The sequence below is a fragment of the Plecotus auritus genome, assembly GCF_963455305.1.
Source record: "Plecotus auritus genome assembly, chromosome: 1".
NCBI classification, from domain to species: Eukaryota; Metazoa; Chordata; class Mammalia; order Chiroptera; family Vespertilionidae; genus Plecotus; species Plecotus auritus.
In genome coordinates, this window is record NC_137770.1 from 220,936,156 (window position 1) to 220,956,335 (window position 20,180).

A 20,180-nucleotide genomic window follows, 5' to 3' on the forward strand; every position below is an offset into this window, starting at 1 on the left:
GTAAGGATTTGCAGTAAAGCTCGTGATACCCAGGGGTTAATAACAGAGGCAGCTTTTTGGTTCATGTGATAATTGATGAGTCATCTCATTTCAGCTCATTGCTTGGAATGTCATGCATTTGAACACCTACACACAACTGAATAATTTTTAGTATTTTTGAAAATATGCCAGAGCATCTTACTGTTGGTGGATAATTCGAGTTTAATGGTGTAGATATTCCCTTTTATTTAACATTCTGATAATATAGTTAAAATGTTGAGTATATTTTTTATTTGTTGCTTTTCTGTAACATCAAATAATTCTGTTAGGCCCTGGCATATCATACCAATATGCCAAGGTTACAGGTTCAATCTCCCATCAGGGCACATACAAGAAGCAACAAATAAATATATAAATAAGTGGAACAACCAATCAATGTTCCTCTTTCTCTCTTCCTCCCTCCCTCTCTCTCTCAAATCAATAAATAATTTTAAAAATCATTCTATTAATTTATTTTTGTTGTTAATCCTCAGCCAGGGATATTTTTGCTGTTGCTTTTCAGAGAGAAGGGAGGCAGAGCGGGGGAGAAAGAGAGAGAGAAAAACATCGATGTGAGAGGGACACATGAATTGGTTGCCTCCCGGAAGCGCCCTGACCACCCCGACCAGCGGGGAGGGAGCAAACCTGCAACCCAGGCAGGAAGGGATATTGTGCAACTTGTTCAAGGGCACCAGTGAGATCAGGGAATTGAACCCGAGACCCTTTGGTGTTCAGACCGATGCTCTAACCACTGAGAACACCTGCCGAAGATAACTCATTTATTCGTAAGAGAAGGAATTTGCCTTTACCATATTTTTATTAAGATTGAACGGAAATGTTAAAGGTTGTTGTTGGTTTACTCGTGTCATTTGAAATATCCTATTTTTGATAGAAGTTATGTCATAACTTTTATCACTCTTGGAAAGAGAGGATGTTATTTTATCTAGTTTAAAAGGTTCTTTTTGTAGACCATTCTTTTGGAAAATTTGATACTTGATATTCTAAGCTAGGTAGCTCCAAATAAAAATGCCAGCTTTTTCATAAATTGTACATTTCGACTTGCAGTTACATATAAATTTATATATTGGTAATATTTTTTGAAATAAACACTTAGGGATGACTTTTGCCACGTTTATAATAAAACTAGAGGCCCGATGCCCGAAATTCGTGCAAGAGTAGGCCTTCCTTCCCCCGGCTGCTGGCACCGGCTTCCCTTTGGCACCCGGAACCTGGGCTTCCCGCCAGCCACCGGCAGGCCACCTGGGACCCAGGCTTCCCTTGCAGCCCCGGCTTCGTCTGGAAGGTCGTCCGGAAGGATGTCTGGTTTAATTAGCATATTATGCTTTTATTATTATAGATAAGCTTTATTTTAAATATATGCTTGGGTTTCCCATCTATCAAAGATGATGTGGGCCTGCAAAGATGAAGGAACAGATACTTTATGAGCTTATGTTGTGTCTCAACCCTGTGCAGGGTAGGGTCAAGGAGGCAGACTCTGAATGCTGACCACCCAAGTTCACATCCTGACCCTATTGGAGCCCTTGCACAAGTTGCACAATATATCTTCCTGCCTGTCCTCACCCGGTAGAATGTGGACTTCATAGGGAGGTTGTAAGGATTAAGTGAGTTCTGTTTTTAAGGGGATTAGAAGCGTCTTTGGACGTGGTGAGCTCACAGAGAATGTTAGCTCTGGTGTCTCTCATTTACCCTCCTGACATATTTGAGGAGCTGTGATTGACATGACTATTCTGAAGTTGGTGAAATTTAGGCAGAGAAACCCCAAAGTATACAACCAGCAAACGTGGGAGCCTGGTTACAAAGTGGGAGCTGCTCACATTACACCCTATAGCCTGTAAACAACTTCGGAAGAGAACTGCTTTGAGAACACAAGAGGTCTTTGCTATTTGTCATGTTACATTTTCTTCGTTTCTTGTTTTGCTAAAGTGGGAAGAACAGGTGAAATTCAACTGACTGCAGAACAGTTAGTGTGGGGCAGCAGTTTTGCACATTCATAAAGCTGGCATTCCCCCAACCTCATCCGATTGCTTTCATGTTGCCAGTGACACCAACATCAAAAGTGTGATCCTGGTTGAATCCTGCGCTCCAGGCACCTGACCACGTCTTTAAATGGCTGGTCTGCCGGGGAAAGCTAGAGTGTGATGACTGCATAAATCCAGAATCTGAAAGTTCATTCCTGTCTGTCAGCAGTTTCACTTTTCAGTGTGAAGTTCATTGAATTCCATGTATAAAACCTGTGTCTGTTTGCATTTTACTGCCCTACTGTATTTACCACAAAAATGTCAAGTTGAAAAAACACACACACATAATATTTAACATTTAAATGTGTGTAGATTATTTTCCATTTAGTTGAATTTAAAGGCAAACCTAGAATGTAGTAACCCTTTCATTAAAGATAATTGGATGATGGCTGAAGTTATACTTGCTTAAATATATTAATATAAATAGTTTAGAGAGAGAAAATCATTGCCTAGCCACTAGCCACTTCAAAATTAGTGTGGTTTTGTTGTTATTGCCAACTACCGTAAGCCATCATATAACCTTACGGATTAATGCTTTCTATAAAAAAAATCTACCATTGAAGGGAAAAATAATCTGCTTATTGTCAACATTCATGTAGCCCTAAGATATGGCTATTTTCCAAAACTATGTATTTCCATACCCATTTTTTTCTAGTGCTTATTGTGGAGAAATTCAAGCGTAGGCAAAAGTACTTATCTACTCACTTCAATAATAAGCACTCACTACCAATTTCAATTAATGTATATCTTTCCCTCACTGTTATTTTGAAGTAAATTTCAGATAACATTTATTTTTTCTTAACTACTTAATATAGCTCCATATTATTCTTTCTGGTAAGTTTTTTAAGTTAATGCTAGTGAGAGTAATTCTCCAGAAAAATTACCTTAAAGTGTTCTGTGCTTAGTCACTTCACTGTGATTTTTGGTATTATCATAATATCATTGGATAGTGTCTGGTCTCCTTTGTTTTCTCATTTCATTCTGCCTATAATTATGTATGGGATGAGTGGTGTTTCTTTATTCTGCTAGGCTCACTGAAACATTCTCCCGGGTGTGACTGCATCATAATGAGATATAATGCAACCAAGTTAGTGTTAGTCTTCAATTTGACAGGTAATTTATTTATTCCTGTGAGGCGGCTGTTTCAGAGGATGTGTTGGAACTCCTCTTTTGTAATTGCCTTGGGAAATACTACGAGTCACATGGAAAAGCAGGCCTAATTACTTTGGTTAAAACCAATATCCAACAAAAATATTATTGAATTCAATTGCTCGCTTATAGTCTTGACCTTTACTGGACCTGACTCTAAATAACAAATTTATTTCTAAAAATTAAGCCTTCTTTTAAGGAATTTTGATTTGGAACCAATAGCACCATTCAGAAGCAGGAGGTACACATCCATTTAAAAAAAATGCTTTAAATCACACTGCCTTTTGTCTTCCTGTGTGTGTGTGTGTGTAATAAGTGCAGGTGTATAACGTACACATTTAGTTTACATGTGGGGTGTGTAGATATTTCAGGTGGCTGACATAGATTTTGTTCTTGGGTTTTTTTTTAATTTAAATTTGATTTATGTTTTAAGTTCATAATGCTTTAACATGTTACAGATTCTAAGGGTGTAAAGAGGGAGAGGTTTTCCTCCCTTCCCTGTCTTGGAGCCCTCCATTTCCCCTCCTGAAGGAGCCAGTGTAACCAATTTTAGCTGTATTCTTCCAGATCTCTACAAGCATGCATTTTTTTCTCATATTTTGATAGAGAGTGAGGCATACTGCACAGTTTTGTACCAGCTTTTCTTTTGACTGTGCATTCTTGAGATTTGTCCATATTCCATGAATAGCTATCCTTTTTTTTTTTTTTTTTTTTTTTTTTTTTTTTTTTGCATAGTAGTCTATTATGTGGATGTACCAAGTTTTTTAAAGCAACATCCCTGATGGAACTTGGGTTATTTCTAATCCTTTGCTATTAAAAATGTGCTGCAAAAAATGAATACATGCAACATTTTGCTCCAGGAAGATCATTAGTATAAATTCCCAGAACTGGAATGACCAAATCAAAGGATACATGCATTTTAAATGTTGATATAAATTGCCCAATTGCCTTGTCAAAGTTGAACCAATTTTCATTCTCACCGATGAGACATGATTTAACTTTTTCCATAATCACAACAACACAGGATTGTCAAACTTTCATTTCTGTCAAATTTAAATTTCATCTCTCTCATTATATTTTAAAGGCTGAACTTAAAATATACTTAAAGCCAATTATATTTCCTTTTGTATGAACTGTGTTTATATCCTTTGCTCATTGTTCCATTGTATTGTTGATCTTTTTCTTATTGATTTCTGAGTTCTTTCAATTTTATGAAAATTAGCCTTCCATATATGAGTTGGAAAGAATTTTTCCCAGTTTGTTGTTTTTGGCTTTTGACTTTGCAGTAGTTTTTGCTCTGCAGAAATGTTTTAGCTTTATGCAGTCAGATTTATCTGTTTTGTTTTCTGATCTATATATGATAGATACTTAGGCAGTTCTTTTTATTTTTTAAATTATCCCATTCTTTGGTACTTTTATTAGATTGTTTATCCATCTGAAGTTCATTTTAGTTCAAGGTGAAAAGTGTAGGTCCAACTCTTTTTTTTTTTCTGATGACTTTCTTGTCAACATGAATTTTTTAAAATGTCATAATCCACACTGTCATATATGAAAATAGCTAATACCAATTAAGCCATATGCATTCTGAGTTTTCTGTTAACTTTTATTGCTCTGAGGACTCTCCATTTTTGTATGATCAGGAAATAACTATTTACAAGGTATCACAGCTTTTAAATCAGGCTGCAAGAAGCTGCCAGTTATGTGATGTGGGCTACCTGCTCATGATGTTTTACCTTAGTGTTCCTCTCCCTCTCTTATTGTTTCTTGCAAAACACCATTTCTTTGTCTCCTGGTGAGAAAAGTGCCACTTGAAAATTTCTAGGGAAAATTTTAACAAAACGTTGATACTGGCTTGCATTATTTTTGTGAGCAGTTTGCAAATCCACATAGTTTTGTCAACTTACTGTTTAAAGTATTCCTTGTATTTATTATGCAGTTGGTTATTATTTTGAAGTGACATGCACTTCTTAGTTTTATCTGCTTACATTTACTAAAAGTGAATGTTTGGTAAGATTTTGGAGAGGGGTGGTGAGAACACCATGGCTGAATTACCCACCCAAGGCCATGCGATTAGCAGATGAGGTGTTTATGGTTTATGGTCTTGGAAAGGAAGCCACTTTCTGGAAAAATTCTTATGGAGCATTATCCATGGTGAAGCCTTCATTGGTGAATGGAAGATGTGATGTGTCCATGTAAATATTTCAATTGCATATCTGGTGTTATTTGCTGTAAATACATTTGAATGTTATGTCAATTATGGTGGCTGTGATTTATAAGATGAAAGAATTACTAGTGAGATTAACCAGTTAACTGCCATGCGTACAAAACGGAAACCATCCCCACACGCCATAGACGCTTATGGAGTACAAAGGGTTAACAAGACATATCTTCATATTTACACAGGCTTTCAGTCTGGAATTCTTTGAAAACAAAATAGACCTCCATATGCAAGATGTTACTGTGAATGTTCCTTGACAATTCAATTTAACAAATAAGTAGGAAAGTATAACTAAGAACAATTAATGAATTTATGGAACCCCAAATAATAAACTATTTTTAAGAACTGATAGTATTTGGAGTAGAATGTTTGCTTTTTTTTCCTGTTTGCCTGTTAATAAGTCATTTAAAAGTTCTTGGATTTTTCTCTCCATCTTTAAAACTAGAGGAGGAGGAATAATAATAATAATAATAATGTGTTTATTCTGCTTTCCAGGGATGTTTTGAGAATTCGAAACTACTACATGTTAACAAAGATGTATTATAATTTTGAGAATTAATAGACCATATACTACATGTAAATAAAGATGCATTTTATTGTAAATGTTCCAACTTCCTCCTTTGGTTTTGGGGAAAAAAATGTTTCATTGAGGGTATTCTGTATGTTCAATTATTTAAATTCTTTTTTCTTCAGTGATTTTTCCTTTTAAACTTCTGGTTTTAAAATTATGAAACTCTTGCTATTTGGCACATTGACATTGATAATGCTCTTTGAAACCTATAAAGATTGTGATTAAAAACTTTCTGGTTTACAGTCATTTAATATTGAATATATCTTTTTCCTCTGAACTTATTCTGGAATTTTCTTCAGTGTACAAAAGCTTAGATCTATAGATTTTCACTGAACATTGCAAAGTATACCCTTTGGGTTTGACATTCCCAACTAAATGGTCCTTGTTCTTTTGAATTTCAACAGTTTATATTAAATTTCATTGCCAAGATTAATAATAGCTAGATTACAGAGGCCATTCTGACTCCATCTGTTTCTTCCGAAGTGCATGATGTGTGTGCTGACCGGAAGATAGCCAAGCACAAGAGAATCCCATGCACCTTTGATTTTTCTCCTCAATATACAGAACACATGTGATATGTATGTAAGCATATCCGATATTTGTTAGTGGTGATAAAATATATAGTTCATTCATATTTTTATATTTCAGATGATAATCATGTAGTGTTAATTACTACAAATAAAGATTTCTCGTAGGCCACGGTAAAAGTATCATCAGTATTGTTTTTAATAATAACTTTATCTCAGAATTCTTAAAACTTGAAAAAATTATAGAAGTAGAAGAAATTCAGTTCCTAGTATTTGTTACATTTTTAAATTAAATTTTTAAAACTTCATTGGCTACAATATAATTTCACTCCAGGAAAATGAACTATAAAATACTATTTTCGTTATGTTATGAATGTCTGTCATATTTCACAATGCTTGAATATATTTTCTGATTTATTCATGAAATTTGTGATGCCGTATTTAGTAATGCACTCTAAATTATATTTATTGGGGTTTGCAGGCATAGTCATTTATTTAAAAAGTTACAAAAGATCAGTGAGCTGCTATAAATAAGCCAGGTTTGCTCCTTTTTTCCCCTGTAGGCAGAGCTCACAGTTTGGGGATGAAAAAACATTTAATGATTCATCATTGCTGGAAAATCTCCAAAATAATCATGTAAGTGACATAAAATCATTATATTCTAATTGGTGAGTGAAAACTAATGAACGTTTCTCTGAATTATCTTCCCTGTTTATGTATTTCTTTTTAGTGTTGTGATTATTTTTAATAAATTTTGAAATCTGTTTCTAATTTTTTTAACTTGGCCAACATGGTTCTTAGATATTTAGTTTTGCTATTATCATTATCAATATTCTATCTTGTAACAATGTCTTAAGTTAAGTAATATGAGAACCCTCTTTGTTTGAAAGAACTCACTATTAACAAATTCAGAATATCTGTAGAAATGAATTACCTGCTCAAAATGATAGGCCAGTGCCAAATATATACAATAAGAACTGTGGACATCTTTATCAAGTCATTGACACTTACTAAAACTTCATCAGATCAGGTGGTAGTGTTTCCTGGAGTTGAATCCCCAGAACTTTTTCTCGCAGTTGCTTCCATATGTGCACAACATGCTCCCTCTGAAGTACGGGTGAACCTACCACCTGTGCCTCTGGATGGAGCTCTGGTCATGTGTTTGTATGGCTATTTTTGTATCCTTTTTCCTTAAGAGGGCCTACAACAGAGTATTAGCTTCAGGATCCACAAAACCTAGACCTAGACCTTCTCTTCCCTCTTGTGCCCTCACGTTCAGTAACTTACACCACCACCTGTCTTAATTTTCTTTCTAGGAACTTTAGGGTTGCTTTTGATACTTCCTTGTCCCTCCTTCTCCAATCAATGGAGTCACCAAGTCTTTGTCAATACTGACTTCTAGAATACATTTCAAATGTCGTCTTTATTCTCTCGTTCACTCCCTGAGTCCAGACTACCAACATCCCCTGTGTGAATTACTGGAATGCCTCCTAACCATTCTCCTTGGTTTCCTTTTCACTTCCTTCCAATTTTTGTTGCACAAGACAACTGCTGTGATGCAAGTGGAAATCAAGTCCCACCGCTTCCCTGTTCAAAGCCATTGTCTGGTGTCCCTCTTAACTACAAAGTTACATGACCTGGGCCTGCCTGTCACCAACCTCACTCGGAGCCGCTCTTGCCTTCTTTTTCTCCAGGCCACGCTAGTTTTCCTTTATGTTCTCAAACACACTTCATTATTTCCTTCTTTAGGATCTTTTCAGTCATATTAGGTTCTTGTTTGATGGAAAAAATCTCTGCTCAATTTCTCATGAGGCTAAAACCTCACCAGCTTAAATATTGCATTATCTTCAGAACAACCACAAACTCATCCAAATCACATTATGTGTGTTTGCACATTCTCTTCTTTATAGCCCTTTTCACTCTATAAATAGATTATATGTGTATGTTTATCTGTGTTCTGTTTTCCCCACAAGTCGAAGCTTCGCATGGCAGGCACCATGTCTCTTTTGTCTATTGTAGCCTGAACTCAGTTTTTTCAAATAATATTTGACTTAGTTTTTCAATCACTTCACTTCTTTTTTTGTTTTATTTTTTAAAATACGTTTTTACTGATTTCAGAGAGAGAGGAAAGGTGAGGGTGAGAGAGATAGAAACATCAATGAGAGAAAAACAGCAATGGGCTGCCTCCTGCATGCCCCCTACTGGGGACCCAGCCCATAACAGAGTTTGTGCCCTGACAAGGAATCAAACCAGTGACCTCTTGGTGCATGGGTCAATGATCAACCACTGAGCAACACTGGCCAGGCTGTTTTATTTTTTGTCCAACAGCATAGAGAGATTTTTTTTTATTAATTTGAATGACATTTTTCTATGTTAAGAGCCAGGCAGGCAGATGTTTAATGTGAAATCTGGCTTCTTTTCTCCTATAAACTAAGCTCCTTGCAGAAAGGATTCACTTTCATGTCTTTTTCAGGTCACACGAGTTCATCGTACATGGAAACTGCTCAATCATTTCTTTATTTGGTAAAAACTGTCAGTTAAGGTTGCCAGTTTTGGAGAGAGGGAGCTCAAGGCATTACAGAGGGATCCCCTGCCATCATCACCCCAAACCAAAATAGTGAACCACAGTAAGATGAGATGCCTAAAATTTAAATCTTGTCAGGGTCCGGCCAGTGTGGCTCAGTGGTTGAGCACCAGCCTATGAACCAAGAGAGGTCTCTGGTTCGATTCCCAGTCAGGGTACATGCCCGGGTTGTGAAATCCATCCCCAGTGTGGGGCGTGCAGGAGGCAGCCGATCGATGATGTTTCTCTCTCTCTCCCCCTCTCCCTTCCTCTCTCTGTAAAAGAAAAAAGTAAAAAAATAAATATGGTCAGGAATTAGGACCAGATAAAGAACATTTTAGAATTTCTCCTCTGTCTTCTAAGCCCAGTATTTGACCAGATCCACTTTTTTCACTGTACTCTTTCTGTTTGACAACACAGAGTTGTCTTGTATAAATGTTTAAAAATGAATGAGAGAGTACAAGAATGAATGATTTCAGTTAAAAATATTTTTTCTTCATAATAATGTCTTTTTAGTTAGCTATAACCTCATACCTTTGATATTTAATAGCTACCCTCTTAATAGATGTGCATGAAGGAATATTGTGATCATGAGTGTCCGAATATTTAAGTGAGAAGGTCTAATGTAGGTTTATTTCTTACAGCCAACCGCACCTGTAATCTGTGAATTTCTCACCATGATGGCAGTCTGTCACACAGCAGTACCAGAGCGAGAAGGCGACAAGCTTATTTATCAAGCAGCATCTCCAGGTACAGATGACGCAATTGTGATGTGTTTTTTTCCAGTGGAAAATTTTTCTTGAGATTGTCAAGAAAAAAATCAATTTAATTTGAAAAATTAAAATAACCAACTTATGTTTTTTAGATTAAAAAAATCATTTACTAATTAGACAAACCTTGGCTCTTGGAATTAAATATATCTATATGTTAAAATATAAAACTTTGTTTATACAATTTTGGTAGAGGACATAACATATAGAAATTTGAATAACAAAATTCAAACAAGCGAAAGTATTTTTTTATATGCACATGGTAAATTCTCCCTTCTTTCCAAAAAAACTTAGTCAAAAACTGTTTTTGCACATAAGCAGACAGAAAAGGAAGATCTGTTTACCTAAATAGTGTGCATTTTAGAACACCAGTTTTGCTTCTCTCTTTGGGGAATGATAATAATAAATTGTTGTGAATTTATTTGGGTGAGGATGATTTACGCATTTGAAGGGATTCCATAAAATAATGTATTAGCACAGTTAATTTTTTAGCTTAATTTTAGACCTATTTTCAATGTAAATTTGGGTAAATAGTCAATCCAATTATTATAAGGTTTTAGGAAAGAAGGAATACACTTTGGAGAACTTCGTTAAAAGTATTTTAAACTGTATTCTAAGCCAGTAGCTATAACCTAGTAAAATGTACCAAATTCCTTCTAAGTATAAGAAATGTTATATCTCACATTGTTGGGATAGAAACTATATGAACATTTTCTTATCCCACACCCTACCCTCAGCAACAAGAAGTTTTAAAGTAGCATGGTGATGACAGTAACCACTAGTAATATATGAAAAAATCAAGCATCCATTCATTTATATCCATGTAAGTCAAATTCTCAATTAGTAGTATTAGTTTTTCTACAATCAATGTTTTAGGAGGAAAAACGTAAAATGTAAGAAGGCAGTTTTGTGTCATTCATTTTGAGAAAGGTTTTCCTAGAAAATATGCTGGGCCAAGAGGCACATGTACATTTTCATTCTTGTTTACAAATAAGGCTGAGTCTTAATGTTCAGAAACAGGACTCTGAGTCTATACTTATCTCAGATTATTATATTTGTTGCTTTGGCATTGTTATATAACGTTAAAATAAATGGATTGCATAACAGGATCCAGAATAAGAATTTTAATGCTTTAAAAATTAAACAGCACCCGGCCAAGGTGGCTCAGTGGTTGAGCGTTGACCTATGAACCAGGAGGTCACACAGTTCGATTCCCAGTCAGGGCACATGCATACATTATGGACTCAATCCCCAGTGTGGGGCCTGCAGGAGGCAGCCGATCAATGATTCCCTCTCATCATTGATGTTTCTGTCTCTCTCCCCCTCTCTTTTCCTCTCTGAAATCAAAACATTTTTTTAAATTAAACAGCAAATTATATTATAGTGATGTATTTCTCTTGTATTGGGAATAATTTTTATATCATCATGTATTTGCTTTCACCTATTTTCCCAAAACAGATGAGGGAGCTTTGGTCAGAGCAGCCAAGCAATTGAATTTTGTTTTCACTGGAAGAACACCTGACTCAGTGATTATAGATTCAGTAAGTTATTTATTTTTAAGTCTTTTTTTTCATCAAAGTAAACATATGTATAGCTTTAAAGATAAAATAATACCAAAAGTCTTGTTTTAAAATAGAGGTTCCCTACTCTAGAGGCATCCACCTTCTAATACTTTATCTCTTTCTTCAGGCATTTATACATCTCATATTTTCAAAAAGTATATGTGATTAATGATACATGTTTTCTTCAATATTAGACATGCCTATTGACTTTCTATTATGTTAAATGAGGATTTAGCTCTTCTGACTCACCATCTCTTCCCAATATACATTAATAAAAGAGAAATATGCAAATTGGCCATACATCTGCAATGCCCACCAGCCAATCAGGAGTGAGTATGCAAATTAACCCAACAAAGATGGAGGGTTAATTTGCACATGCAGGCGCGGAGCAAAGACTGAAGAGGCTTGGGTTCTCTGCTGCGGCTGCAGCGAAGGCCTGGGTCCCAGGTGCCAGAGGAAAACCAGTGCTGGCAGCCAGGGGAAGGAAGGCCTATTGCATGAATCTTCGTGCAATGGGCCTCTAGTATTATTATAATTGTATTACAATTTTTGGTTAAACAAGTATTCAGACCCAGTTTATTAAATGGCCAAAAGACTTAAACATTTCTCAAAAGAAGATGTATCAATGGCCCATGAAAAAACATTGTTAGTCATTAGAGAAATGCAAATTAAAATTACGATGAGATACTACTGCATACCACCAAAAGGGCTAAAATGAAAACCATTGCACCAAATGTTAATGAGAATGTAGAGGAAGTGGAGCACCCAGATATTGCTAGTAGACGCACAGCATGATGTAATCCCTTTGGAAAACCTTTTAGAGTTTTCCAATACAAGTAAACTTGCGCCTGACCCAGAACTTGTTCTCATAGTTACCCAGGAAAAAAGAAAGCTTATGTCCACAAGAGAATGTCTAATGGAATGTTCTTAGCAGCTTTATTCATGGTATCCAAAAATTGTAAACAAACCAAATGTCCATCAGCAGGACAATGGATAAACAGATTGTGATATACTCATACAATAGGATATCTAAACAATAAAAAGGAATGCATTATTGACACATCAATAGCATGGATAAATCTCAGAATCATTACATTGAGAAAAAAATCAGGCGCAAAGGAGTGCATAGTCTTTAGTTTCATTTATATGCAGCTCAAAATCAGGCAAAAGTGATTTGTGGTGCTAGGATTCAGAACAGTGGTTGCCTCAGAGTCAGGGAGGAGATTGTTTGGAAAAGGGCACAAAGGAATTTATGGGGTGATGAGAATATTCAGTATCTTGTTTGAGGAGGTGATCACACCAAGTATGCCTTTGTCAAACTATATGAATTTCATTAAAATATACATTTAAGGAATATGTACTTTGTGTATATAAATTATATCATTATAAATCATTATTTAGTGTTAATATTATTACGCCTGTAGCGATATGCCTAGCTGAACATTGCTATATTCAGTATGTTCTTGTTTTAATTTTGTTTCCTGACTTAAATTATTTCCTGAAAATATATTTCCTTTTATTTCCTAAAGATAGATGTGTACATTTTTCAATTGCTTATTTTCCTTTCTCCCTATTGCTGATTGTCTCTACACCTTCTTAGCACACCTTTATCAGATAACCTGCCAGTTAGCTAACCTGTTCTTGAGACATCTTTCTTGAAGTCCTCCATTCTCCTTGGTCTGGGCCAGTTTAGTCCTAAGGCTGCTTCTATGGCATTCAATCCCTGGTCAGGGCACATACAAGAACCAACCAATGAATACATAAATAAGTGGGACAACAACTTAATGTTTCTCTCTCTTCTCTCTCTCTCTCTCTCTCTCTCTCTCTCTCTCTCTCTCTCTCTCTCACTCTCACTCTCACTCTCACTCTCACTCTCACTCTCACTATCTATCAATAAGTAAAAAGATGGGAATGTTCAACCTTCCATCTTAACCTGTAAGTTAGTAAGTTCAATAAAGATGATATATTTCAAAAGGGACGATTTGTTGGTGTTGACATTTTTTACATTAAAATTTCATGACTAAGGTTTATTTCCAAGAAAGCAAAGAAACTTTCAACTTTATGTAATCATAAATTCCTTTTCTTTATAGCTGGGGCAAGAAGAAAGATATGAATTGCTCAATGTCCTGGAGTTCACCAGGTAAAAACATCTGCTCTGTGATTTGTGTGCATAAGATAAATGTCTATCTATTGCTATTTTTCCCTTTTTAAATAAGTAAGAAAGTATGCTTTATTTTCTTTAACTGAACTTATTTAGACAAAATATTGCATTAAAATCTTTGGTACAGTGTTTAATTTTCATAGCTGCAGGTAAATCAGAAACAGCTTCCTTCAGAATGTTGCAAGATAGGACGCCTGAAGATAGTATAAAACTATTTTTCAACATGACTGTCTGCATCACAACCGTGGGGTATAGGACCAGGAGTCTTGCGGCTAATGATCTGGAAACATTGTTATACTTAGAGGGACCAAGATTGATGTGGAGTGAAGATGAATCAGAGTTAAGATCCCACAATTCTAATTATGTGCTCATTATACCTAACTGTCTCTGGGATTCCGGAAAACATATCCATGTCTCTGTTAGGTATCAAACCAGTTACTATCTAGTGGGAAAGAGCAGAAAGCAAAGAGATTATTCTACTTACTTCATTTCTCAAAGTCAAATAATGAAGGCCTTCCGTTATAATCAGTGATATATCTGGGTTGTAGGCTTTTTATTCCCACATGCCTATGTAGTTTCCCAGCTGACCTACATTCTTGGGGCAAATAGTCTTCAGCTACAGACAGAAGGGCCTTTAAAAATTTCATTGCCGTTCACAGGGCAAAGTGACTGTTTTTCCTGCGCTCCCTTGTATTATATCTATAAAATATTTATAAATAGCCTATCAATTAGCATGTGGACATGTTTGTTTATTAGCATACACTTATAAGCCCTATGCTAAGTGGTTAGTGCCACGAAGAAAAAGAAAACAAGGTTGGGAGGTTAGGCTTTTTCAGGATGCTTAGGTTGATGGGGGTAGGCTTAAGGGTGAAAGGGAAAAAGGTGAATAAGGTGTATTAAAACAGGCTCCTTGAAAGACATTGGTGGTTTAAATTAGGCTGATAGTAGTGAAATTGATAGAACCCAGGTACCTTGAGGGATGTCAGGGGGGCTTTGGGATGGATTGGATGTGGAAGGGAGGAATTAGAGTCTCAGGCATGAATAGCTGGGTAGATAGAGGTACTGTTTACACAGGTGGCAGGTTCAGAAATAGGAATAGGTGTGGCGGGTGACATGTTTGAATTGTAGATGCCCGTGAGATACACAAATGGAGGTGTCAGAGGTAGGCAGCTGGGTATACTGGCCTGGAGCATGAAAGAGAAGCCAGTGGGCGAAATAGAAACTCTGTGGTCATGGGCCTGTCAATGGTGCCCAAAGCCGTGGAGATGAGTGGGATCTGCTGGATATAAAATAGAGAAGGAGGGAAACCAGAAAGGCTGAGGATTGAGCCCTGAGTAACTCCAAATTTAAGGGTTGATTAGAAAAGGGGGAATTGGCAATGAGAGGATAATGGCACGGAGCCAGGGGAAGAGGATGATTTCGGGATGATAATGGGTCATCTGTGTGAGAAACTGCGGCAAAGTCAGCTCAGAGGAAGGTTGAAAAGCAGGTGTTGGATGTAGCCATTCGTGCAATGGTGAAGAGAGACCATCATTTCTGTTTTTAATGACATACAGTTCATCCTAAAACATACCGGCTTAAATGTCGTCATTGTTTTCTAATCTGAACACATTGAACCAGAGCTCCCCTCTACCCTGGTGGGTGCTAACTCCGGCAGGTCTCTAGGGAGCTCTTTCGTAAATTATCCCTCCCGGGCAGCAGATGGTACCCTATGGCCTTAAAAAAGCAAAGGAACTTTCAGAGGCACCCAACTGCACACCCAGGGGAGGGTTTGTATCCGTGGTCACATTTTGGTCAAATTTATTTTTTCAGTATGACTATTAAAGTATATGAGGCATGACACACATATCGATGCGTATTCTCAGGATGATGACACGTTATGGAAAACCTTTTCTTCCAGCACCAGGAAAAGAATGTCGGTGATTGTTCGCACTCCATCCGGGAAGTTACGACTCTACTGCAAAGGAGCTGTAAGTTTTTATTTTTGTCTTTCGCAGGTTTGATTTATGGTGGTTTATAATGTCTATGTTAAGCATTCGGCTGTGGAAATATAACACAGATGTTTAGCATGACATTGCTGACATCCACTTTTGTTGGTGTTTTATAGTAATAGTGTTTGGTCTCTTCTGGTGCAATGTGGAATTCCTTCTGGGTCAATTTGGTGCTTTAAAAAAGTGTGGCTTAGGTTATTCATATAATTTAATTTTTGATACATAACATTTAAGGTTTATATTACATAAAGAAGATAAGAGACACTTAAATACAGAAAATATTCTTAAATTGTATTAGAAAGGTAGTGATCCACACCAGTTTGAATTTGAATTTTTAAAGACCACTGAAATGGGGGGATGGGGATTGGATCAGAATTACTGCAATAATTTCTCCATGTGGTGATCACTATTGGTCTTGCATTGTTTTAAATTATAACAGAATTTTTAACTATTGGTTGGCTTTGGTATATTGGCAGGTTAGATTGGCAGAAACAGCAATATGTCATTCTAATTTAATTTTCCTAGTTAAAATATCTTTCCACTCAATGAAAAATAAGAAATCTACTGACCAGAGCCTTTTTTGTTGTTCTTAAAATTGGTCAGTATTTTCCTTCTGAATTATCCTTTTTAGGTACTTTAGTCTACTTGGACTAGTCAGGTGACATACCAACTTGGAACTTTGCAATTTTGAATATAATAAAAAACCTCACTTTAAAAATCCATGGAACTTGGAAATTGACCTTATTAAGAAGCTCAAGCATCTTAATTCCTGTTGAGAGTGTTTTTCAATTCCTTGGTTTTACAGTATTTGGTAGAACTACTTCGTGGTGTCTCATGAATTTAGTCTTAGAATTCCTTTGGTTGTTGATCCAAACAACATTTATTTGGTGTGTACATTTTATCTACTAGACTTTGAAATGGATTTGGATATAGGAAGATAACACCCAAGACTTGTCAGGAGCTTAAGACTAGTCAAAGAAATATATATAAAGAGAAGATGAGAATACAATATTAAGGTATATTGTAAAGATTGTCTGCATCTCCATGGTAACCTTCAATGATAAGGGGATAAATAGAACCTTTAAGATCTCTCACTTTGAATGGTGGATGTAAAAGTGTCCAGTTTAGTATACCCAACTCACATTTTGTCCTTAATTTTGAGTAATCTGCCTAGAAACTTTGGGGAATTAAAGCATTGAATACAAAACAAAAACACTGGATTTCCTTTTTGAATAATCACAGACATCGTTTGCAAACATTAACTTGCTCATTGCATTGTTTTTCTCCATTTTCAAAGTGGCTATGAAATGTGGTTAAATATTAAAAGGCATAAGCATATAAAATAGCAAGGCACATTTGAGAACTATGTGTAGTTTGACAGGGAACAGCAGAATGTAAGGCTGGAAAGGTGAGTCAGCTCATAGGTCTTTTCATGCCCAAGAACTTTTATGTTTGTTTCTGGATTGTTCTGATGCCATTTAGGAAGATGAGTTAAGACAAGAAAGAGATGCATATGGAGTTGCCAATTGAGGCTGTTGATGATAAGGGCAAAGAGGTGATAAGGATCTGAACAAAGTCAGTTGCAGAGAGGACTGAGAGGACAGAGATTTAGGATTTAGTAATCGATTACATGTGGATGATGAGGAAAGAGATGGTCTAGGATTATTATCAGATTTCTACTTGGCTGAATTTACTAAGCGATACCACTTCCAAGATAGAGTGTTGGGGGCAACCTCTGGCCCATAAAATGGAGATAACCTGGGTTTCCTGGAGGAGGAAAACTGGGGTGCTGATATAGACTTAGGAGGTAACAAGTGTAGGTAGAAACTAAAAGCAGAAGATGGATGAGAACTCGCAGGAAGAAAATATCACATGAAAAGAGAGCAGGACTAAAGGTCAAACTCAGAGGATCTGGAGGGGAGACTGAAATTTGGAGGAGATGTTTCCTTGGTAGAGTGAGTAATCCACAGAGACAAGTGCAACACAGTATGTTAGTAATAAACTAGAGGCCTGATGCACGAAAATCCGTGAAAGAGTAGGCCTTCCTTCCCCCAGCTGCCAGCACCGGCTTCCCTCTGGTACCTGGGACCAGGGCTTCCCTCGCAGCCCTGGCTTCATCCAGAAGGTCATCCAGAAGGATGTCACTCTAATTAGCATATTATGCTTTTATTATTATAGAAGTCAATTAAGAAGTCATCACTAATACTTCCCAGTCAAGCTAGATAGTCTGTTCATACTTTGATGTATCTCCTCAATTCCAATATCATGGCAGTGATGGATAACAGTATAAGGAGAAAAGAGACAAAATCAGGCTCAAAACAAATAGGAATACAAAGTCAAAGTGGTACATTGAAATGAAGCTTGAGCTGAGTGGGGTGGGAGTCCCAGGCCCTGGATTTGGAATCGGGAAGGAGGGGCTGGAGATTTGTTTCTGTGGGGAAAAGGTGGCAAATAGTTCTTTGTGTAAAATGCAGATGGGAGCCACCTTCCACTCTGTGAAGCTCAGGACAGCGGTGAGCTTCCCAGTCATGCAATGAAGCTGAGCAAACTCACGCCAACCTCTGCTGGGGGGTTAGAGACCCAATAGGTTGGGATGTAGGCAGAGAGGGAGAAAGCAAGACTGGAGCATGGATGCACTCCAGTTGAAATCATCTGTGTGGACCAGTCTAGCAAAGGATGTCTGGAGTTCAACATGATAAAAAAAAAAAATTATATATTTTTATTTTCAGTTATTTATAATAAAAAATAAATTGGAGGGGAGGATGGGCTACCTGTAAGATAAATTAGAAACCATAAATCAATTTAAGAAAGAACATCAGTAAGTGGAATAAACTCTAGATTAGACAGAGTTGAAGGGGTGGGAGTGGGATTAGCAAATTAGAAGATAGTACCTGAAGAGTTCATCTAGAATAGGGGTGGGGAACCTTTTCTCTGCCCACGGCCATTTGGATATTTATAACATCATCTGGGGGCCACACAAAACTATCAACTTATAAATTAGCCTGAAAACATAAAATACACGTCATCTATGTGTGTTTACTTTTCACATGTAAGGATGGCCAACTGTGATTGTCGCTTAGAAACATGCCATACGATTCACGCAGAAAGTCACACTCGGTCCCCCGCTTTCCTCAACGCCTTGAAGAAGGCAGGAAGTTCTCCTATGCTGAGCATGTTTCTCCCACCAGAATGCTTGGCTGCATTGCAGAATCTCCTCTCCCTAGCCCTGTTATCACTTTTGTTTACATGATTTTAATCATTTAAAAGATTTTCTTAGTTTTAAATGACCTGCTTTAATTTCATTGAAAATGTCATTAGTCTCTGGGAAAAAAAAAAAAGAATTCCTAAGTTATGCCTTTCATTCTCAGAAAGGAGCCATGCGGGGAAATTATCGTTTCCTTTGCTTTGCCCCCCTTCCCATTCCGCCACTGAAAAATGAAAAGAAATTCCTAATTGAGCCCGGGAATACTCCATCTGCTCTGAGGTCACTGGGTTCTGCTGCTCCCAAGGGCTCTAAATCATCGTCCATTAGTCTGCTTCCAGCGCAGCCCTGAGACCAGAGACCCCAGAGTGGGGATATCACTGAGAAAGTAATTGCAGGTAAATGATTTATTTTTTCCTGGTCTAATAAAACCAGGAAGGCCAAATACTAAAATTCTTAAAATGTTCAACCCAGGCCAAAGAGTAACTGAAGGAACAATAGGCAGTTTATAAAGGGGCAAGACTTGGAGAAACACACTTGGTACATAAAGTTAAAGCGGAAAGGAGCTTTAAAGAGAATCCAGTAGCCCTAACCGGTTTGGCTCAATGGATAGAGCGTCAGCCTGCGGACTGAAGGGTCCCAGGTTCGATTCTGGTCAAGGGCATGTACCTTGGTTGCGGGCACATCCCCAGTGGGGAATGGCAGGAGGCAGCTGATCGATGTTTCTCTCTCATCGATGTTTCTAACTCTATCCCTCTCCCTTCCTCTCTATAAAAAAATCAATAAAATATATTTTTTTAAAAAGAGAGAATCCTGTAGTTGGGTTTTACAGGCTAAGGAAATGGAGTTTGCCAGCTAATGTGACACAATCAGAAACACACAGCTCAGTGGCAATGCTGGGTGTGTCCACAGTTCTCCCTACTCTACTCACCAGCCCTCTCAGTGGATTTAGACCTGTGTCTCTCAGAATCCTTCTGTCAGCATGGTCCCATCAAAGGTGCCATTACCACGAAAAGGTTCAGGAGTAAATGAGTTTGGCACAGCCATATAGTCCCCTTAGAGATGCATCACACACAGTAGCGTCTTATTGTTTTTTAAAATATGTTTATATTGATTTCAGAGAGGAAGGAAGAAGGAGAGAGAGCCAGAAATGAGATGAGAGAGAATCAGTGATGAGAGAGAATCAGTGATGAGAGAGAATCAGTGATGAGAGAGAATCATTGATGGGTTGCCTCCTGCATGGCCCCCACTGGGGATCGAGCTCACAACACAACCCAGCAGGTGCCCTGACCAGGAATCGAGTCCTGACCTCCTGGTTCATAGGTCGACACTTAACCACTGAGCCACACGGGTCAGGCCACAGTAGCATTTTAAAGGCTCTGAGAAGTCGCAGCAGGGCAAGCTCTTCA

At 37.3% G+C, this 20,180-nt stretch overlaps 1 protein-coding gene across 5 annotated transcripts in view; it reads left to right on the plus strand.

Moving 5' to 3' along the window:
- The window catches only part of ATP8A1 (ATPase phospholipid transporting 8A1), a 215,598-nt gene that overhangs the window by 91,652 nt on the left and 103,766 nt on the right, over positions 1–20,180 (plus strand). For all 5 annotated transcript variants that reach the window (XM_080676966.1, XM_080676968.1, XM_080676965.1 and 2 more), the window contains 5 exons: positions 7,086–7,158; positions 9,730–9,835; positions 11,314–11,396; positions 13,508–13,557; positions 15,479–15,548. In XM_080676966.1, coding sequence (XP_080533092.1) covers positions 7,086–7,158; positions 9,730–9,835; positions 11,314–11,396; positions 13,508–13,557; positions 15,479–15,548 — 382 coding nt within the window. The remainder of the gene's footprint in view (positions 1–7,085; positions 7,159–9,729; positions 9,836–11,313; positions 11,397–13,507; positions 13,558–15,478; positions 15,549–20,180) is intronic.